The 19,613-nt window shown below is 53.4% G+C and overlaps 1 protein-coding gene across 1 annotated transcript; it reads right to left on the minus strand.

Moving 5' to 3' along the window:
* Positions 1-595: 595 nt before the first annotated feature.
* On the minus strand, positions 596-2,339 carry NKX2-5 (NK2 homeobox 5). Its single transcript, XM_049829261.1, has 2 exons — positions 2,045-2,339; positions 596-1,203 (listed from the first exon to the last, which is right to left on the minus strand). The coding sequence occupies exons 1-2, from the start codon at positions 2,337-2,339 to the stop codon at positions 596-598; spliced, it is 903 nt and encodes a 300-aa protein (XP_049685218.1).
* Between the last annotated feature and the right edge of the window lie 17,274 nt (positions 2,340-19,613).

Here is a 19,613-nt window from a genome sequence, read left to right on the forward strand (position 1 = left end):
GCGTTAGCAGCCCCGCAAGGGGAGACCTGGGGGCTGGCGAGATGCTGAACCGGCCGGACAGCGGGGACCGTACGGGAAGTGCAAAACTTAAGTGTGGATCTCAATAATAATTAGTATAGAGTAAAAATTTAAAAAAAAAAAAAAACCAAAAAAAAACCAAAAAGAGAGAGTCGCAGGGCTTGGCTGGCTGTTGTCGGGATCAAGTCAAGCAAAATGACCGGCTGCTTTATAGGAAGGAAGGAGGGGAATTACCGGGGCGAGAACCCCGGGGGAAGGGGGAGCGAGAGGGCCCGGGGCCGGGACACGGGTCGGGAGCTGGGGGCAGCGCCGAGCCTCCCCGCGCCGTGCCCGCCTGGCCCCGCACGGAGCGCAGCCAGCGCACGAAATACCGAAGACCTCCCCGCTGGAAATGGCCGCCACGCTAGTGAACTCCGCCGGGATGCTACATCGGACCGTCCTCATCCCTCCCCCGCCGCCTGGAAATGTCCCGAGAGCGGCTCGCAGGCGCGGCCGAAGTCCCCCTCCATCCCCGGCCCCGGGGTCTCGCCGGTGGCCGTGGCCCACGGAGGGGAGCGGGCTGGGTGCGGGGGCGGCTCTACCAGGCTCGGATCCCGTGCAACGTGGAGATCCCCGCGTTCCCCTGCGGGATGGGCGTCTGCACCGAATTCAAGTCCCCTACGCTGAAGTTCATGAAGTTGTTGCCGGCCGCCGAGGGCTGCATGGTCTGCACGGACGGGTAGTTGCAGTTGTAGTTGGCGTTGCAGGCGGGGCTGTTGTAGTTGGTGTACGCGGGGTAGGCGTTGTAGCTATAGGGGTTAATGCTGACATTGTAGGGCGAACTGTAGGGAGAAGACTCCCCCAGGCAGGGCTTCCCATCGCGCACCAGCACCGGCACCGCTATCCGCCGGGGGGGAGGGATGCCCACCATTTCGAGGGTCTGATCCTGTCTCTGCCTTTTGCATTTATACCTTCGATTCTGGAACCAAATTTTCACCTGGGTGGAGGTGAGCTTTAGGACGTTCGCTAGGTGGTCCCTCTCGGGAGCCGACAGGTATTTCTGCTGCTTGAACCTTCTCTCCAGTTCGTAGACTTGGGCTTGAGAAAAGAGGACGCGAGGTTTCCTCCTTTTCCTCTGTCTGGGGCGCTCGGGATCTTCCAGGTCCCTTTTCTCCTGCTCCAGGCTCTTGTGCAGGGAACACAGTTCTGCAGCAAAATAAACGGGGAAAGGAGGAGAAAAAAAAAAAAAAAAAGGTGCAAAAAGATAAAGCGATGTTCAATAAACCGCAAGTGAGCCCCGGCTCTTCCCCAGCCTCGCTGGGCCTCGGCCCTGCAGGCCGCCGTGGCCACCCGCTCCTGCGGCAGCAGAACCGGCCCTGCCCCGCTCCTTAAGTACCTCTTGAGCAGTTTTCCGTCGGTCTTTTTTGGTTTGCTGTTTGTTTGAAAACAAGGATGCTCCGTGCACTGATTTGAGTCGCAACCGCCTGCGCCACAGCCCGCGTTTATCGCACGTCGCTTTTGTACCGAATCCCACCCCGACCCCGTGAGCCTATGCTCAGCCGGGCAACTTAGAAATTAGATTTGTCGCCCAGTTTCTGGACAAGGTCGAGGTCTCGCGTATCATCCCGCAGCTTTCCCCGTCCCCTTGGGCAGCCAGCACTGCTGCGGCCCCGGCCCCGGCCCCGCTCGGGGGAGCTGCAGGGGTCTCCGGGCTCAGTGGGACGCTCCCGGCAGTGGGTCTGTCCCGCTCCCGGCAGTGGGTCTGTCCCGCTCCCGCACCGCGGGGCCTGAGAGGGGATGAAGATGCTTTCACTCCCCGCGCTTTTCCTCCCCCGGGCCCCGAGGCCGAGGGCGATGCCTCCCGCCCGCAGCCCCGCACTCCGTCCATCTGTCCGTCCCCTTCTCCCGGGGAGCCCAAGCTGCCCTCAGCCGAGCGCCCAGCCCTGGGCTGTGGGTTGCCTTCCCCCCGCCCTCCCTTCCCCCCCCCCCCCAGTTCGGAGGCCCCTGGCGAGCTCCGGCCGGTACCACCGTTGCTCGCTGGCTTTACCTTTCTTGTCCGCCTTGGCGTCCTTGCCCGAGTCCATTTCCACGTAGCTTTTGCCATAGTAGGAGCCGGGGAAGGCGGTGGCGGTTTTGGCCGGGTGTGCCTCGGGCAGCTCCTCCCGCAGGTCGGGCAGGGCCGGGGGCTCGGCGCTGTACGTCTCCTGCTTGAAGGTGGCCAGCATGCAGGAGGGGGAGGACAGCGAGGAGAGCTCCATGGACGCCAGACCGCTCTGATGCTGTTCCAGGTTCAAGATATCCTTGACCGAGAAGGGTGTCGTTGTCACAGGGCTAGGAAACATTGCGGAGGAGAGCGGGGCAGCAGCCGGAGCCCAGGGTCATGGAAAAGTAGGTGAGGAGCAGCCAACCTGGAGCAGTGGTGGAGCGTGGGCTCACGGAGGGGGCACATAGCATTCCCACGAGTAGCCTTGACTTGTGCACTGGAGGCAGGTAGGACCAGACCATAAGGGAAGGGAAGGAGGGACTAGGCAGTTTTTGGGTGACTTTAGCTTTCTATTGGCCAACATTGCAGTGATGGTATGAGAGATGCAAAGTTCCATGTCACCTAATATAGTAATACATCTCAAAAACATCCCCACTCATTTAAAGGGGCGGCACTGTATTTATCCAGCTTTTCCTCGCGGAGTTTGTTGATCCATTAAAAAAAAAAAAAATCCAGAATGGCCTAATGTGTACAAAGCCGCTATCTGATGCCATCTATCATATAGTCAGATTAAATAAACAGGCTGGGAGGAAACCATCAACCAAATATGTGCTGATTTCTTTCTTTTTTTTTTTTTTTAAAGCGAGGGAACGGAGGTTTCGTTTTTACTATTCTGCAATATCCGATCGCAGGAACTAGAAAACGGGAATTCACTGTTGTGAGAAGCGTGCTGAAGGGGAAATCCATGCTTAAGGTTTATACAGATATTCTGAAGCAGCACAACACCCGCAAAATCCAGCTGATAGGAGAGAGCACCTAAACAGCCGCTGCCTGGCCTTGGAGGGGAAAATGCCGGTTGGGTTCCCACCCCCACCTGTTTGTAAAGCTTTCAAACAAAAAAACCTAGCACTGTCCGGGGTAAAAAAATGAAACACCACCACCAAAAAACCCACCACCACCACCACCAAAAAACCCAACCAACCCAACTAAAAAAAATGCGGGTTGAAGGTGTTGCAAAATATACAGGGGTCCTGGGGCCAAGAGAGGAGCAAGTCAAAGCAACCGGCCATGGGGCTGCGGCCGGGAGCCGGGGGCGAGCCCCGGTGCTGGCCGGGTCCCCGCAGCCGGGATGGGCTCACGGCTGCCCACAGGGCCCTGGATTCACGGGGCAGAAGCGGGAGCTCGTTAATTTAACGCGCTTGGAGTCGTTCAAATAAACCTTGGCGGCAAAGTCGCACGTTGAGGAGGGGCGTTGCAGCGCTTTCTGACTTCGGGGGAATGAGGAAAAAATTAGGAGGGGAAAAAAAAAAAAGTAGAAAACCCTCCTCGAGCGACTGCTTGGGTGCGGACCGCCCGGCTCCGAGAGGCACGGGGGTCGGCTCGTCCCCTGTGAGCCCCGGCGCGGCGGAGGGCGGTGGGAGATACGGCAGGGGCCGAGGAGCCGAGCGGAGAAGCCCTGCGGGGTGCGGTGAGTTGGGGGGCCCCTCGGTCGGGCCCTGCCCGGGGAGGCCGCGGGGTCGCAGGGCGAGTTTTGCAAATCCTTCCTCCTGCCGCAGACGGAGGAAACCCCCCCGAGGCGGGCGGAAAGGGGGCACCTGCCCGCAGCCGCCCTCCCTGGGCTGCCCCTTCTTGAACGTACCTGCTGCTGCCGTCCCTCTCCCACTGCCCCCCCCCCCCGCGATTTGGTGTCTCGGCACCCTCGGGTTCCCTTCTGGGCAATTTAGGATAGTTTTGCGGGCGATACTGTGACTTTCGTCCCGCTCTCCGGGGACCGCCGGCCGGTGCAGCAGCCGCCTCTTGCTGCAGCCGTCTGCCGGTGTCCTGGGAGCGGTTTGTTCGCGAACCAGAGCTGGATCTTGCGATGACAGTTGGAGCGGTTAGTGTGTGCGGGGAGGCCTGAAATATTGCAATTTAATGGGGGGGGACGGGACGACGGGACGGACGGCCAAGCGGCCATCTCGCTCTTCGCGGCTGCGCTTCCTGCGGATTTCCCTGGGAAAACCAGCTCGGAGGGGATTTTCCTCGGTTGCAGAAGGGGGGAAGCGCCCGGGGAAGGCGAGGGCCCTACGGCGGGACTTTGCCGGGTGTCTGCGGCACTCCCTTGCCCTCTGCACCGCCCGCCGGTCTTTGTAACCTCGTTGCCTCCTTTTTCTTACAAGCTAAGCGGGACAGGTTAGATAAATCCCAAAATAACGCAGCGATCCCCTTCTCCCCGCCCCAAACCCAGACCCGCGGCCGCAGGTTCGCCTGCCTCGGCGGCATCCACCTCCCTCGGGATGGGAGAAAGGGGGTGCCAGCGCTCCCTTCCTCCATCCCGGGCCCAAAACGCCTTTCCCGGGTCAGGCCCGGAGCTGGCAAGGCAGCGCCTGCCCCGGAGGGTCCCCCTCTCCCCGGAGGGTCCCCCTCTCCCCGGTGGACCCGGGGGCCCCGAGCCGGTGGGGTCCGGAGCGCATCCCCGGCGGTGGGCTCCGCGTCCAGCGGGAGGAGAGCTGCCGGCCGCCGAGCTGCGATGAATCGAGGACTGACGGGTTTCCTCCAGACCCCCAGTCACCCGGCGGCTCCCGATCGATGTGGGCCCGGCTGCAGAGGGTGGAAGTGATTAATTGAACGATAAGCCGGAGCTATCATTTGGAATGTCATTAATGCGTCGGGGAGACATTCATTGGAGACAGACAGCGTTATCTCCGCTTTATCTTCAACAATGCATCACTTTTAATACCGCAGTTTAGAAACAAATGGGGGCTTTAGCCTCAGCCCTTCTCTTCGTGTTTATATTTTTGGAAGAATCACAACTAGTGGGAGTCCCGGGCTCGGCCCCCTGATAAATGAACATTAGCACTTTTTAGAACTACTGTATCAACAAAAAGAGCTGCAGGGCCGCAATAATTGGTGAAAAAGCAAACACTCCGCGAAGAGAGGCCAGGTCTGCTCTGTGTCCGGCTGATTGATGAGTAAGTTACTGACATACAGCAGCTCACGGACTTTCCGGGTCGGGGCTCAGCACCCATCCCCGCCGCCCCCGCTTTCTCCCTTCGCCGGTGCTCTGCAGCAGCCCACCGAAGCCAGGCTCCGACCGCAGACGGCGTCTCGGCCGGGGGCAGCCGAGCAGAGGGGACAGAGGCGGCCGGTTCACCCAGCTCCGGACCCTGCTTGCAGCCCTCAGGCCCCGCGGCTCGGTCCCCGTCCTGGCCAGCCCGGGGTGACCTGGCCGGGTGCCCCGGCTGAGCCCGCGGGGGAGGCATCACCCGCACCTCCAACCTTCCCACAGCGCTTTTCCCCTCCGTGGGGCCGCTTTTGAGCGCTGGCCAGCAGGTGCGAAATGAGAATCGCGTTTAAATCGCACGCAGAAAAGGAGTGAAGGGAGACAGGACCCTGGAGGAGCGCCCCGAAACACCTTCTCCAGCCCACCCATCCGGCAGGGTCCCGTGGGTGCTACCGTGGGGAGACGGGGGTGAGCAAAGCCGCCGCTGTTTTCCTGGCTGCAGGGGAAGGCGGGGGGGTCCCTGCTCCCTCCCGCCGCCTTCACGCTGTTTGCAGGTCGCTCTCGCTTCCCCCCCTCGGGACTGAGCCTGGCCCCCACGTCCAGAAAAGCCCCTCGCAGGAGAGCGTTGTCTTCCACACCCGCTCGTTGCTTCTCTCCGGGATGGCTAAATGCGATTTTTTTTAAAAAAAAAATTTTTTTTTTTAAGTTTCTTGCTGAAAACAAACACCCCACACTCCCCCCAACCCCGCAATTAGCTCCTGGGAGCACATCCTCTCTCCCCGAGCTTTCGACACCTAGGACTGTTTAGAGAGGCTGAGAGATGGGGCCTTTTTTAAAAGTTTTCCTCTTAATCCCAGTCGGTTAAGAAGTCCAGGGCCCCCTCCCGCTCTAATTCCCGACTATCTCCCGCGGACTCTGTTTATACCTCACCAGAGTTTGAAACCTTGTCACTAATTGAGTGCTAACACTTCAGGTGCTATAGATTTGTTAAGAGCCAGTAGTCCAGAAATAGCCTATTAGGGTTTCCTTGCGAGATCTTGTGCCAATCTCCCGGTTCCCACCGTGGGCGGCGGGAATCGCCGGGATCTCGGGATCTCTGCGGGTCCCCCAGGGCTCCCCAAGCTCTTTCGGCCAGTTCTTTCTTTCAAACGATGGGAAAGGGATGCTACAAAACGGCGAGCCCTGGTTGAATAAATGCTGCCGGCGCGATAGCTGGTCTGCTGTGCGTGTCTGCCGTGGCGGGGTCCCACCGACGGTCCCGGAGAGGGCCTGGGGGCTGCGGGGGGGCCGCCCTGCGCTGCTGCGGGAGGCGGCTGGGGCCGGGGAAGGGGTTGCTTTCACCCCTCCGGATTTCTGCAGAGGAAAACGGCTTTGGAGCTGTCCGGGCGCTCCGCTGCAGCTAAAACCTTCGCCTTTTCTTGCTACGCCCCCCCCCCCCCTTTTTTTTTATTTTAATCCTTTCCTGTTTTCCCCCTTTTTTTCTTTTTTTCCGCCGGTCCTTTCAAGCTCTAACGAAGCCCGCTTTTCCCGGCCGCCCCGCTCCGCTCGCAGCACCGGGGCTGCTGGCGGGGAGAGCAGCCCCGCTCCGCGGCCCCGGCCTCGGGCATTGAGCAAAAAAAAGAGAGTTTTGACCTTGACGCGAAAGCGGCCTCGGCGAGGGGCCTCGCCTCTGCCCGGTGATCGGGACTGCTGCGCCGTGACCCGGGGGGGGGGATGCTCCTCCGGGACAGCCCCGTTCTCCGACGGCGGGGCAGGTGCGAGGGGGTCTCTCCGCTGCCAGCCCCGCTGCTCCGGCCCTGGGGGCTCCCAGCTCAATCCCTGCCGTGCTCTTAGGAGAGCACCGGGCCCTCTCCCCGTGCAAACCGGCTGGAGAGCGCTGATGGAGCCGGGCAGGCTGATGCCAGGGCACAGCAGGGCGAATGCGGCAGCCAGAAAGCACCCAAGTGTCTTCCCTTTATTTCAGGACAATTTATGCGAAGCCCGGAATAAAACCGTCCCGTGTTGTTTCGGTTTTGGTACCCCCACCCCCTGCCTTTCGGGCACCGCTTTCTGCCTCCGTCGGTGACTTGGGCAGGGTGACCTGGGCAGGAGACTTGGCTAGCAAATACCACCGTGGATTTTCCCCTCCTGCCCTGGGCTCCGTGCCTGGAATCTGACAATTAAGCTGGCTTTTGCACCTCGGGCGCTGGAGGTGGTCCGTCCGTCCGTCCCGTCCCCCCCCCCCCCCCCCTCCCGGCTGAAGCGAAAGCTGGGAGCCGGTCAGATAAATCAAAAGCTTTAATTCTACCCTGCCTCTAACTTTTTCTGCCTGTAACTGTGCTGGGTTCGCTGGTGAAGAGAACGCGATCCGGGATTTCCTCGTCCTTCCCACGGCCCCTCTCCCAGCACCCGGGCGTTACTGGAGCGATCGCGTTATTAACGCTGGCTCCAGGACCTGCCGCTTTTCTGCGCTCGAGTAAAAGCTTTTTACCGCGGCCGGTTAATTACAGAAGCGCTTGTTCGTTACTTTTCCAAGGGGAACGCACACAGGGCAGAAGCAATATGGTTATTTTAGGGACGGGAAAATTAAACGACCGAAGAGACTTTCACGTTCAGTAAATGCGACAACGGTTTGACACACGCGTCCGGTAGCCAGGACGCACCGGTGCCTAGTGATGGTCAAGAAAACTGTTTTAAAAACGAAATACCTTCCAGGCACTACGAGGCGTGGGGCTGTTTCGAAGGACAAAGCTCTAAATGCGGCGGGGCTGCCCTGCCCTCTCCCTCGGAGCTTTGGCCCGGTCTACCCCCCCCCCCCCCGGGCGGGAGGGTTCCCACCGGCTCCAGTGGGAATGGGAGCAGCGCTCGGCTGGGAAGCCTGAAACCGCCGCAAGGATTTCAGGGTGTTTGCAGCTTGTCTGTCCGCACGATGTTTTCCAGAGGAGATAAAGGGCTGACTTCTCGGATACTTCCTGCTGGCCCTGCAAATCCGATCCCTCTTGCGATGTCACCGTGCGCGCTTTGCGCTCCCGGGGAGCCCGGGGGGGGGCCGGGCCGGGCCAGGGCAGCGGGGCCTGCTCCGACCCCCCCCAAACCCCCCCAAACCCCCCCCCCCCCCCGGGATCTGGGTCTGCCCTTGGCCGCGGATGCGCGGAGAAGGGGAGCGCAACCTTGGAGGCGCAGGTCGGGGGGAGCCATATTTTACATGAGACGGCGTTCGGGCTTTATTTGTCTTAAATGTGACACCCCCCTCTCCCCGGAGGAGATGAGGGACCGGCAGCCTTCCCGGCCACCGCCCCGCCCGGGGGTGCCGGCTCTCAGCCCGGCGGGCGGCGGCGGGTTTCGCCCCGGGATTCCGGCAGCAGGACCCGGACCGGAGCGGACCCTCGGGGATCAGCTCCGCCGAGACGGGTGGGAGGACGAAGAACCCGGGCGAGTAGAGTTACAGAGCCCTGACCCCCACCTCTCCTCCGGCGAGGGCTCAGCCTGTGACCCACAACCGGAGAGGCATGAAATCGGCTGCCCCAAGGGCGAGCCGTGGGACGGGGCGGGAGGGGGGTCCCCGTCCCCGCCGAGCTGCCCCCTCCGTTCCCGCGGGGCCTTGGCGGGGTGGGTGGCTCTGGTTTTTCCTCCCTGTCCTCCCGCACCGGGAAGGCGGCTTCCCGAGACGCGGCGCCGGTTCCTTCCCCGCACTTGCCGCCGTGCAGCTGGGGCTGCCCCGGGGGAGGCACGGGTGGGACGGGACGGGACGGGACGGGACGGGTCTCCCCCCTGTCCTGCAAAATCCCCCACCCGCCCCAGGGTGGCTGCCGCTCCTGGCGGAGTGCCGGGCGTCCTCTAGGTAACAATAAATCAGTTTTAAAAACCACAACCACCCTCCTCCCCCAAACAAACAAAACCCCCTCCAAACTCAACAAAAAACCCCAACCACCACCACCAAAACCAAAAAGGGAAATACCCCCCCCACCCCACCCCGGGATGCTCGGACCCGCGTTCTTTTTTGCCCCGAGCCGGGCGGGTTTGGCGGAGCCGGTTCTTCTTTTCCCAACCTTGAATTCTGCAAATTCCTCCAGACAACGGGCTCCGCGCAGGGCGGCGGGGCCGCTGCCCACCCCCGCGGGGCTCCCGGGCGGTTCAGCCCCGGGAGCAGGAGCAGGTCTTTGAGTCGTTCTTTTTCTCCAAGAGAGGAAATTATCCGTTGTTCTTTTTTTTTTTTTTTTTTTTTTTTTTTTTTTTGTGGCGGTCTGACGGGGAATGGGTGGGTTTCTCCGAAGGGTCCCTGTTTCTGCATCTTCTCCGTAAAAGTAAAACCTCGAGCGCTCCCGCGGCTTGTTTTGCAGAGAGAAGAACGGCTGGGAATAAATCCATGCAAAATTAAAATATGTGAGAGAGGAAAACTGGCGAATATATGCGCGGGAAAGTGTTTTCATCAGCCTGATGAATATACAATTCACCGAACATAAAATATGATATATTTCAAGTGTGTGTCAAGAAGAAAAGGGTGGAAAGAAACGACAATCTTGCAAAAGTTCTTCTAGATTTTTATTCTCCCCCCCCCCCCCGCTAAAATTTCCAAGTTTCGAATATCTTCACAAGTTTCTTTTTAAATTTCAAAGGAAGGTCGCATAGATAAAACCAGATCTGCATTTTTCCGCCAACTCCTGCATTAATTATCAGCCCGTTTTTCGGCGGTAGAGGGAAAAGCACCGTTTAAAAGGCAGCTTTTTTTTTTTTTTTTTTCTCCTCTTGGAGCCCCAGCAATACTGTAAAAAGAAGAAGGGGAGGAAAGGAGGGAGAGTTCCCCACGGTGCCTCGGTGCCTGCCTTCTTCCCTGCCAGAGCTGCGCGGTTTGCCGTCCGTTTCCAAGCCCAGACGCCGCCCGCCTTTTCTATTTGTCAATTAAAGAACAAAATAATGCAAGTGAAATGCACAAAACGCTAAACGCCCTTTTATTTCGTGGATAGGGTTTATTTCTTGCAGAAATTGGCGGGATTTGGGTTTGGCTGTTGGTGTTTTCTTATGGTTTTGCATGCTTTTCTCCCGGGCGGTCCTTTGGAGTTACTTTTGCTTTTTAATTGTACTGTATCTTTCGTGGCTGAAAAGTAAAATTAGCGAGAGGAGCCGGCGGGGGCCGGGGTCCGCGCTGCTTTTGGAAAAAGGGGATCTGTGGGGAGGGGTGAATCCCGAGGAGCTGCCCGGGGGAAGGGTCTGGCCGTATCCTGATGTCCTGCAGCCCGTCGGGATGCTTGGGCTGAGAGGGGCACCGGACCCTACAGGGGATGCGGGGACAGAAAGGAAAACCTAGAACCTGTTATCCCGTGCCGCTGAAAAACCCAGCCCTGGCTCTCGCTCTTAGGTGTCTTCTGCACAAAGCCAGGGGCTTGGAGCGCACAGGGGTGTCTGGGGCCAAGAGGGCAGCGGGCTTCATTCAGTGCTGATTTTGTAAGCTGGGACAGGGGTCCCCAGCCCTCGGTTGCATTGTCGCTGTGCTCAGTCTCCTTGCAACCCCAGGGCTGCGTGTCTCCAGAGCTATGCAGCTCCAGGGTTACGCGTCCCCGGGGCTGCACATCCCCAGGGCAGCACCTGCTGCAGCTGGAGGGACGAGGGAGCGCTGGGGGGGTGCTGGAGAAACATCGCTTGGGCCCATCTTTCAGGGCCTGTCTCTCCAGTTCTCCGAGGCAGTGATTTGGGAAAAGATCCCCGGGGAGGCAGTGCAGGCTTTCGGGGCACCTTCACATTGAATGTTAGAGCATGAGTCGGAAAAGATCCCTTCCTCCCATTTCTGTTGGTTTTTGACCCTGGCCCATTGCATTTTTAATATGCAGCTCTGATCGGAGCTCAAGAGGCTATTTCCTCCTCCAGTGTTTCTCTGGGCAAAGAGGCACCAACAGATTTTTTCCATAATGATGAAAACATCTGGCCGTCTCCGAGCTGTCAGGCTCTGCATTGCTTCTTCCCAGATGCCTTCTCCACTCCAACCCTCCGGCCGCCCCAGCGCAGCCCCTCTGTGCCCGGGGCACTCGCTTGGGCAATGCACTCCCGACCTCCAGCTCCAGCTGAGATACTCGACACTGCGTCTGCACAGGGGCACCGAAACCTCCAGGATCCTCGCTGTGGCTCCTTGGGTTTGGAAATGCATTTTAGGCACAGCCAGCCTGGGGAGGTGGAAATCTCTGTCCCAGAGTGTTTTCTGAGGCTTTTTCCCTTCACTGTGTCCAGCAGAAATTGTTTCCCCCACTACCCCCATCCATGTAGTTTAGGATTAGCTGCCCTATGGCTTCCAGCCCTCCTGTTTGGCAGAGTCCATCCCAGAGAGGAGGGGTACATCCTTGCTTTCAGCCAGGGCCTTGATCTTCACCACCCATGCTGTCAAAACATGCTTTAGCAAAAATGTGCCCTTGGTTTTGCGTGTATCGGAGCTGGATTATGCATCCACTTTTAAGAAAAATAAAAAGACTGTAAACCCCCAAAAGAGAAATAAGGAAATATGTAAGCGTTGATTCAGTAAGATCCTAAAGTGCTGGTCGAATTTTAAATATCTGAATTACAAGGATCACTCATGTGCTTGAAGTACCATAACAGAACTGAGGCCCAAACTGGGAACTCTATTACATATTGTGATTTAAAAGGAAAAAAGTCATGAAACTGAACTGCTCCTGGAGAGTGAACAAAGGTACATCCAAGTGGAATGACTGAAAAAAAAAAAACTTTCTTAGGCCACAAGAAAACACTCTCAAAGATGCATTTAGCTCCGAACAGTCAGAGCAGCCTGAGCCCTGGCTAGGGTGACTCTTAGAATTTCAGTATTTAAAAAGCAAAGGGGGGGATGTCCTATGTTTAAAAATATGACTTTACTTAGTCCCAAAGAAGAATAAACAAAGCAAAGGCAAAAACCTAAAGGCCTCTAGAGAAAAAAATGTATTTAACCACAATTCTAAACTATCCTTTTTCTTATCCCTCCCCACTTTTAAAAAAAATAGACAAATAACAGCTAAGCTCAAAACCATTGTGTCATATCCCAACCTCTCTAGCTTTGCTCTCATTGATGCCAAAGTTCATAAAATAACAATAAGATTTGCAAAATATGAACCTGATCCAGTCGTTCACAGTGAGGCAGAGCCCTGCACTTAAGGTGACGGAAGTTGTGGCAAAACAGAGCAGAAAGTGACCATGTATCTCCTGTCCTGGGAACTTAAAATTCACCAGGGATGTGAAACCTCTGCTAGTCTGATCCTTGGCTGCATTAGTGCTGAGACTTTAGGTGTCATGCAGGAGGAGGCAATGGACTCGTCACTGCTGGTGTAACTCTGTGGTGGAGATCTAGTGGAAATAGAGTAGGTCCCTTTGCTTAGTTGACTCTTTCTCCTGTTCTCATTCCCACCACATTTATTCTGAATGACTTGTTAGCATTAGCTGGATTAAAGTTCCAGTAGGATAAAATGTCCTGCAATGCAGATTCCTACTCTACATTTTGATGTGAGTAAATGATGTTTGCTCTGTGTACTTTTTTCATGATAAGCTCCAGCAGCCCTGGAGTAAATCTGCATTTTGAAAAAGCCTGTTGTATGACTGGAGTCTGAATTACTTTTTCTATGTATCGCACATGAACAAAAATGAGGTGAAAGGGACATCGTGCGAGCTGCAAAGTCAGGCACTCGGCACTCAGGACGTGACTCTCTGTTGTGTACATTCCCCATTGGGCTTTTGGTTTTGTTTCAGCTTTGCTTTTTTTCCTAAAGCCTCTGTCTCGCAAAGCGCGCGGGATGCACAGTGCTTGTGCAAAAAGCAGCCATTCAGTATGTACTTCTAGCCCTGCTGTTGAGCTCCAGGCCTTGACTCCACAGCACGCTGCTAAACCACAGAGACAGAGCTTTTTGGTCCCTCTTTCATTTCAGGGGCGTCCGAGGGCTTTGAAAGGACAAGTGGTTCTGCCTTTGCCTATCCCATGTGTGGGGAGGAAATAGTCCAGGAGCTTTACCCCTACCGCCTAAAGAATTTAAGGTGTAGAGTTTGACGTTAAAAGCATCCATTGATTTGGGGTACCCCATGGGAGAGAGCTGCAGTGTGAGTTAGAGGTATTTTTGATGTTAAAAGATGCTACAGCCTTCTAAGTAAGTAGAAAGCATGGAGAAACTGCTAATTAGCAGCATGTCTAACACAGCTACATTTAGGGCAATTCTCATGTAGGTGACAAAAATGTCTGTTCCTGGTACAAAGGCACAAGGTCAAATCTTTTCCTAAACACAGAGGTGTGCTTGCTACACTTTGTCACGGCAAAGATCCCAAGGATTTCTGTGATGCATCGTTTTCCAGCCTTGCTCTCCTCTGAGGTTTTCCAGAAAGTGGGCAGGTACCACTTTGGCTCAACTGCTAAAAAGTGCTCAGCAGGTGAAAATAATGGAAATATGGGGCAAGTCTCTATTAGGTGGGAGAGCCTGCTCTGTCCAGAAGCAGCCACTGGGTTGTTGGGCTGCTGTTCCTCACTCTGTGGCCGAGTGCCATCTTGCGGGACCTGCGGCCCTGCCTGGGAGCCCCCAGGGCTTGCAGGGTTTGGGGGAAGGAAAGGGCCCAGGCTGTGGGCACAGACGGTGAGCAGAAGGTTCTTGCTGCTGCCTGAGAGACTGGGTGTCCTTAGGAGCACTAAAGAGCATCACTAGGGAATAACCTGGGACATGAAATCAGAAAACAATGTCATGCAGCCACCAACAGCCATGTAACTCCCGTGTCTTTGACTAACTAAGGGCAGATTTTATCTGTGGCCATGGAGCAACGGGGATGGGATGCTGTCTCCAGCTGATGAGCTTGGAAAGCTTTTGTGCACGAACAAGCAACAGGCCAAAAAATGAGCTTACTTTAGGTAGGTGCCCTGAACTGATCATTTACAAACTGTTCTCCCACTCAGACAGACCCTTTTATTTTGGGTGAAAAAAATCTACCACAGACAGGTGCCGCTAGCATGTCCACCTGCCCGGTCTGCAGATACTAGGGCTTTTCCAAAGCTAGAAAAAAGTGGAGCTCTTCGCTTGCTTTCTTTTTGTTTCCTTTCTATTCTGTAAAAGTTAAATCTGTCTAGTTACTGTTCTTCAAGTGAATAGTCCATTTGTACAAACTTTTAGCATCCTGCCTACTGCTTTTTACAGGGAATGCTATCTTGGTCTGTTTTGTATCAGCTCTATCTGGTTTTGGACACCCCATCCTTGGAGTGGGTTTACTTATATCAGTCGTGGTGGTACATTTTTCTGATGGGAAAGACTATCCTTAGGAACAGAAGCTGTTACCTCATCAGAAAGGTGTTAGGTGGGCCTAGCTTTTGATCACTTCATTAACTCGGATTTGATGGGACTGCTGTGGCAATTGCATGACCAATACACCAACGCATCCTGTCAAACCTATCCTTCTCTCCTTTCTGCCATCGAAGTCTTGAGATAAGCAATAGTGAGATGTCAGTCTGGTTGATGGAACCAGCAGTTTCTGGTCTAATCCATGCTGGGCTACAGCACAAGTGTCTACCAAGGATCACAGAGTAGTATGTTTTATACAATACGGGCTAGTGGGTAAATTTAGAGTTGACAACTCCCTTCCACAATTGGAGGACTCAAGGACAGTCCTATCAGGTGGCAACTGGCTGGGGGAGTATTTATAATCCATTTGCTGACTGGAATTAATATGAATCTGTCATCCCTTGTGCCACTTGGGAAACCACGTAACCGAGGGCTGATGATGCCAATAGCTGTTGGTGATCTTTTTTGGCAATAGCTGAACATGTTGTTCCCAACTAATTTCAGAAAAGAAAGTTGTCACCAAGATAAAGCACTGTCTGGATCCTCTTTTCTCTGAGCTCCGCAGACTGGGGGAAACGGGACATTTGACACGGCTGGTAGATTGTAGTCTGGCTGTGCCAAAACACAGCTGGCAGGTCCAAGGAGCTGACAGCTGTCTACGGAGCAAGCTCAGAGCTGCTTTCCTCTTTTAGTGCAGAGCAGCATCTTGTGCTCCTGCCTGATTTCAGCAGGTAATGCGCTTTGTCATCTGTGTCTGCGTACATGGAACTGGGACTTACCCTGTTTTAATCAGGTGAAATACAGCCTGGGCAGGTTCTCCAAGGAAGGGATGTTCATTAGTTCCTCTCATTTGGCTTCTCCAACACACTGTTTTGGATTTAGTGGATCCAAAAGGTTAACAGTGAAGTCAGAACAAAGCTAATTAGAGAGGTGGTCTGAGCGGAAGGACAAAATGTTAGTGTTGGGTGAGATCCACAGAGAGATGGGGGCTGTTTGGGGTCAGGATGTCAGAAGAAGGGTTGGTGAGCTGGTTTCTATGGAGGGCACCAGTGCTTGGAGCCTACTCCCTGCAGCCAGGTTTAGGGGGAGTCGGGGGAATAGGTACTGCTTTTTGTTTTATTTTTGAGCGTGTATGCAACAGTCTAGGAAACGATAGGACTGTGAAGGTCCTGAGAGAAGTGACCTCTATCAGTGCCTGCCCAGCTCCTCTTTCAAAGCACTTTGAGGAGCCAACCCTGGCACTAGTAAGCCCCTCATGCTCATGTGCTCATATGTCCAAGTCTAGGATGCACCTAGAGATGAGTGTGCATGCTTATCTGAGAGCAAGGCCTGCAGCAGATCTTGCTCTGGATGCTTAGCGACCCCAGGCTGGCTGCTTGCCGTCTGACTTGGCTGCTTCTACATCTCCTGGAAAAGAGATGCGGTTCATGTGACATCAGGGACACCCACAAACACGCACTGGCCTACACCTCCTGGATGTTTGTCCGGGACCCCCTCCTAGCCTGTTGGCTGGATAAGCTAATTGTATTAGTTGTCTTTCTCCCAAACAAATTGAACCAACATAGCACAGCTAGCTAACCTTTCCACAAGATCCAGGTCCATCTCTTTTCTGCTGCTCTCTTCTATCTTCTATATTTCCTTTTTTTTCAGCTTGAGCCATTGTATTCAGTCAGTCTTTCCCTATCTGTTTGGTATGAATGCCTTGCTTTAGTTCCTTACCTCTACTATTTGGCTTTTGTATGTGTTATAACTAGCTGTGAGTTTTCCCAGCACAAGTCCTCTATAAGCAGCATACAGCCACAGTAGAGAGGTCTGTAGGCTGTGAATGGCCAAATACCCATGTGCTCCTGTTCAACAGCCACTGCTGGGCTAGAGATATCGCTCGCTTGGGAGAAATGAAAACTGCGTACCAAGGTTTCCTGACAAATAACATCCCTTGGGTTTGCAGTTGGGTAACGCTGCGTTATTGTTGTGATCCAGCACCTCTAGCACATCCTCCTCTTATTTTGGCCTCCATAGATGTGCATGAGGAAGGCTGCCTCAGGATGTGCTGCAGAACAAGTCCCAGCCCAACGTACCTATGGTGGGTGCCGAGGAACCCCTGATGTTATGCACTGTGACAGTAGAAAGGAAAGAGTGATTGGTGGGTAAAGCCGCAGGGCGCGTGATTAGATTACAACCTGTCTGGCAGGAAGGCAAAACAAGCTGCTATTAATTTCAGAGTGGGGAGTAGCCTTTATTTACTATTTGGCAGGAGGCAGTTGTGTCTGCAATCATAGGCAGCAGCAGGCATTTGAGAAGTGGTCAAAAAGCCAACTCAGCGCCCTATTTCCTCCACGGCTGGGTCTAGGAGCCATGCACACATACGTATGCAGGGATATAGGTATACAGGAATTTAGACGACTCTTGTGTGAATGGAGATATTTAAAATTTTAACGACTTTCCCGGAAGGAAAAATGGAAATCAGGGAGAGAGATTCACCATGAAAATGCACGACCCTTTGAAGGTGAGTTGTTCAGGAGACTGTATACTTATTCCACTTTGCCAGTGACATTAGCTAGTTAGAGTAGATTGAGCGGCTGTCCCATATTTGAGAACCATGTGCTTCCCATGCTGCTGTTATCTCAAAAGAGCTACTATATTCTCATAGCATAACGCCCCTATGCTGGGAAACACACCTATCTGCTGGATGCAGCTTGCTCAGTTGGCTGCTAAAAAATACAAAGCCCTGACAGACCTACCGCAAACAGGAGGATATGTAAGGTGTAGGTGTCAGCTCACCACGTGTCAAGAGTCATTGCAAAAAATCCTACAGGGTTACTAAAAATGACATGAAGGTTTTCCTCTCTCTCATTACAAGGAAAGCTTGGCTTATATTTTAAACCCTGGAACGGGTCTCAGAATATCTAGTTCTGCTCCTCGGTATTCTGGAGATTTGGCCCAGGCTCTTTACAGACAACCCATCGAGGGGTCTGATTCAGGCAATAGGGCTGGTTTTCCGTGGTGAGGCTCTTGCAGCTCCATAGCGGTGTTCCCAGCGCCTCTCCTGACTCAGAGCCTTCCTAGTTGTACCAGCTAAGCAGGCGCCTCACTGGGGGGATCCAAATCTGACTCTGCTTCACCTGCCGAACAGTGATAAGACCCCGTCCATCTCCTTGCCGTTGATGGGAGGGTCTTTGGAGCATGATCTGTCTTTAGTGTGTTTGTGCAGCACTTGCACACCAGCACAGTCCAGACTTTGTAACAGCTTTTATTAAAAAACCCACACAAAATACCAATGCAAATACTTTACAACATTATTTTCAGGCTTATTGGCAGGCATTTATTTCTTATTTTAGGCTGGTTTGTAAGGCAGTCATTTGCTAAAGGGAAAGCTGAAGCATAGGTAAAAACTTCAGTCAAAATTGTGGGCTGCTTTCTGGGCTGTTGGAAAAGAAGCAACATGATTTGATGATTGTAAAAGTTTTCCTCAGGCCTCCTACTTTAGTAGATCTAATAAAAGGAAATAAACCCGGGACTGTTGTAGCTGAAAGGAATTTTTAAAAGTAATTAATTTCTCCTGGGTTTTGATGTTTATTTTTACATTTCATTCTGTTTGCAAAGGTGAAGAGACGGCCTCTGTCTTTTCCTCTACTTAGATGCTAACCTCTTTCCTTGGAAATACTGTTTAGCCACATTTTATCTCTAAGCAATAAAAGTTGAGATATTTTTAGTCCATTTATAACATACTCTAAGACTGTCCTCTGAAATTTTAGACCCAGAAAGATGAGAACTTTAAGAAAAAAGGTTTATTCAGTGATAGTTTCCTGGAGGCTTTCCTGAGAAATAACAGGAGGCTGGTGGCATTCCCCAGGGAGCCGCATGCCTGTCCTCTGCTTAATCCTCCGATGACCCTCAGCCTGGAGAGCCCGGCTCCCCCCTCGCGCTGATGCTCTCTCCCGGCGTTGGCTGTGCAGCTCCTTGCCTGCTCCTGTGCCCCAGATGGACGTGGCCAGGTTTCAAAGCTCTGTCACCAGTTTGCTGGGACATTTGGAAAAAAGATCAGAAACCTGGCCTGAAGTTTCCAAGCAGGGTCTTAGATTTCATTTCCTACTATTTTCTGCCCATAGACCAGGCGGACTTGGGACCACATAGTTACAGAGGCAGTGCAGGTCATTAGATGAGACTTTTTTTTTTCCTGTCTGTGTCTCCAAGGCCCTGTGTATGCTGTGACGGCTGAGCGTATGCACTACACTCTAGTTCTTAAAAGTTTCAGATGTTGCTTCTAAAACCAACACAGGCTGATGCACAGGGAGAATTGTTCTTCCATTAGGGAGAGTCTACACTGTCTTCCCAGACTCCCACATCTTCCTGAAATGGGAGGTTTTGCCCCTGAGACCTCTTAGCTTCTTGTAGTTTGAATTTGTTTTGGTTTTTTTTTTTTAAAAAGAAAAGTTAATTGACCATAATCGTGCCTGCTGTATCTGAGGAGGATCTTGCATTCTACGGTTTCAAATAGAAGTTCCCAGCAGTTTTAAATGAAATTCCAGACAGGTTTGATGGGGTTAGTTTAGGGCAAGTAAAGTAACTGTGGATAAAATACAGAATTTACCACTTAGCCTGAGACTGCATGGAAAGGGATGCAAATCTTTCTAGTTTGACATATTGCATGCACATAGAGGAAACTGTATTGTAACCCACAGCTTGTTTCACACCAGATCTTTTCAGTATCTGAATTTGACTTCAAGCCCACGTACATTTCAGAAGAGAACTATATTCTGCATCCCTAAATCACATGAACTGCTGGAAGTTGGCACAGATTTGTCCCCAAACAGAAACCAGAGAAAAGGCTCCCTTCCAGAAAGTCTGTTGCCAGATGGTCATTTTGAGCAGAAGGAAAAGTAGAAAATGTTAAATACTGCTCTGCTTTGAAGAGCGGTTTCATAAATGCAGCTTAACGCACAGTAATGTTATTGGTTGTTCTTTCCAAAGTAGTGTCAAGAGGTGGATGTATATCATTTCTCAATGTGTCTGTTCCCTGAAATGAATGGAAGAGACATGTTTAAAGCCCTGGACTCTTAAATTTTTATATAGTGCATCTCCTTGTGTTCTTCTTCTCTGCATAAAACACATTGCCATGTTGTACCACTAGCTATTGAGCAGTCCATGGGTCCTGCTATTCACCTTGGTT

The sequence above is a fragment of the Accipiter gentilis genome, chromosome 26 (genome assembly GCF_929443795.1).
Source record: "Accipiter gentilis chromosome 26, bAccGen1.1, whole genome shotgun sequence".
Classification (NCBI taxonomy): Eukaryota; Metazoa; Chordata; class Aves; order Accipitriformes; family Accipitridae; genus Astur; species Astur gentilis.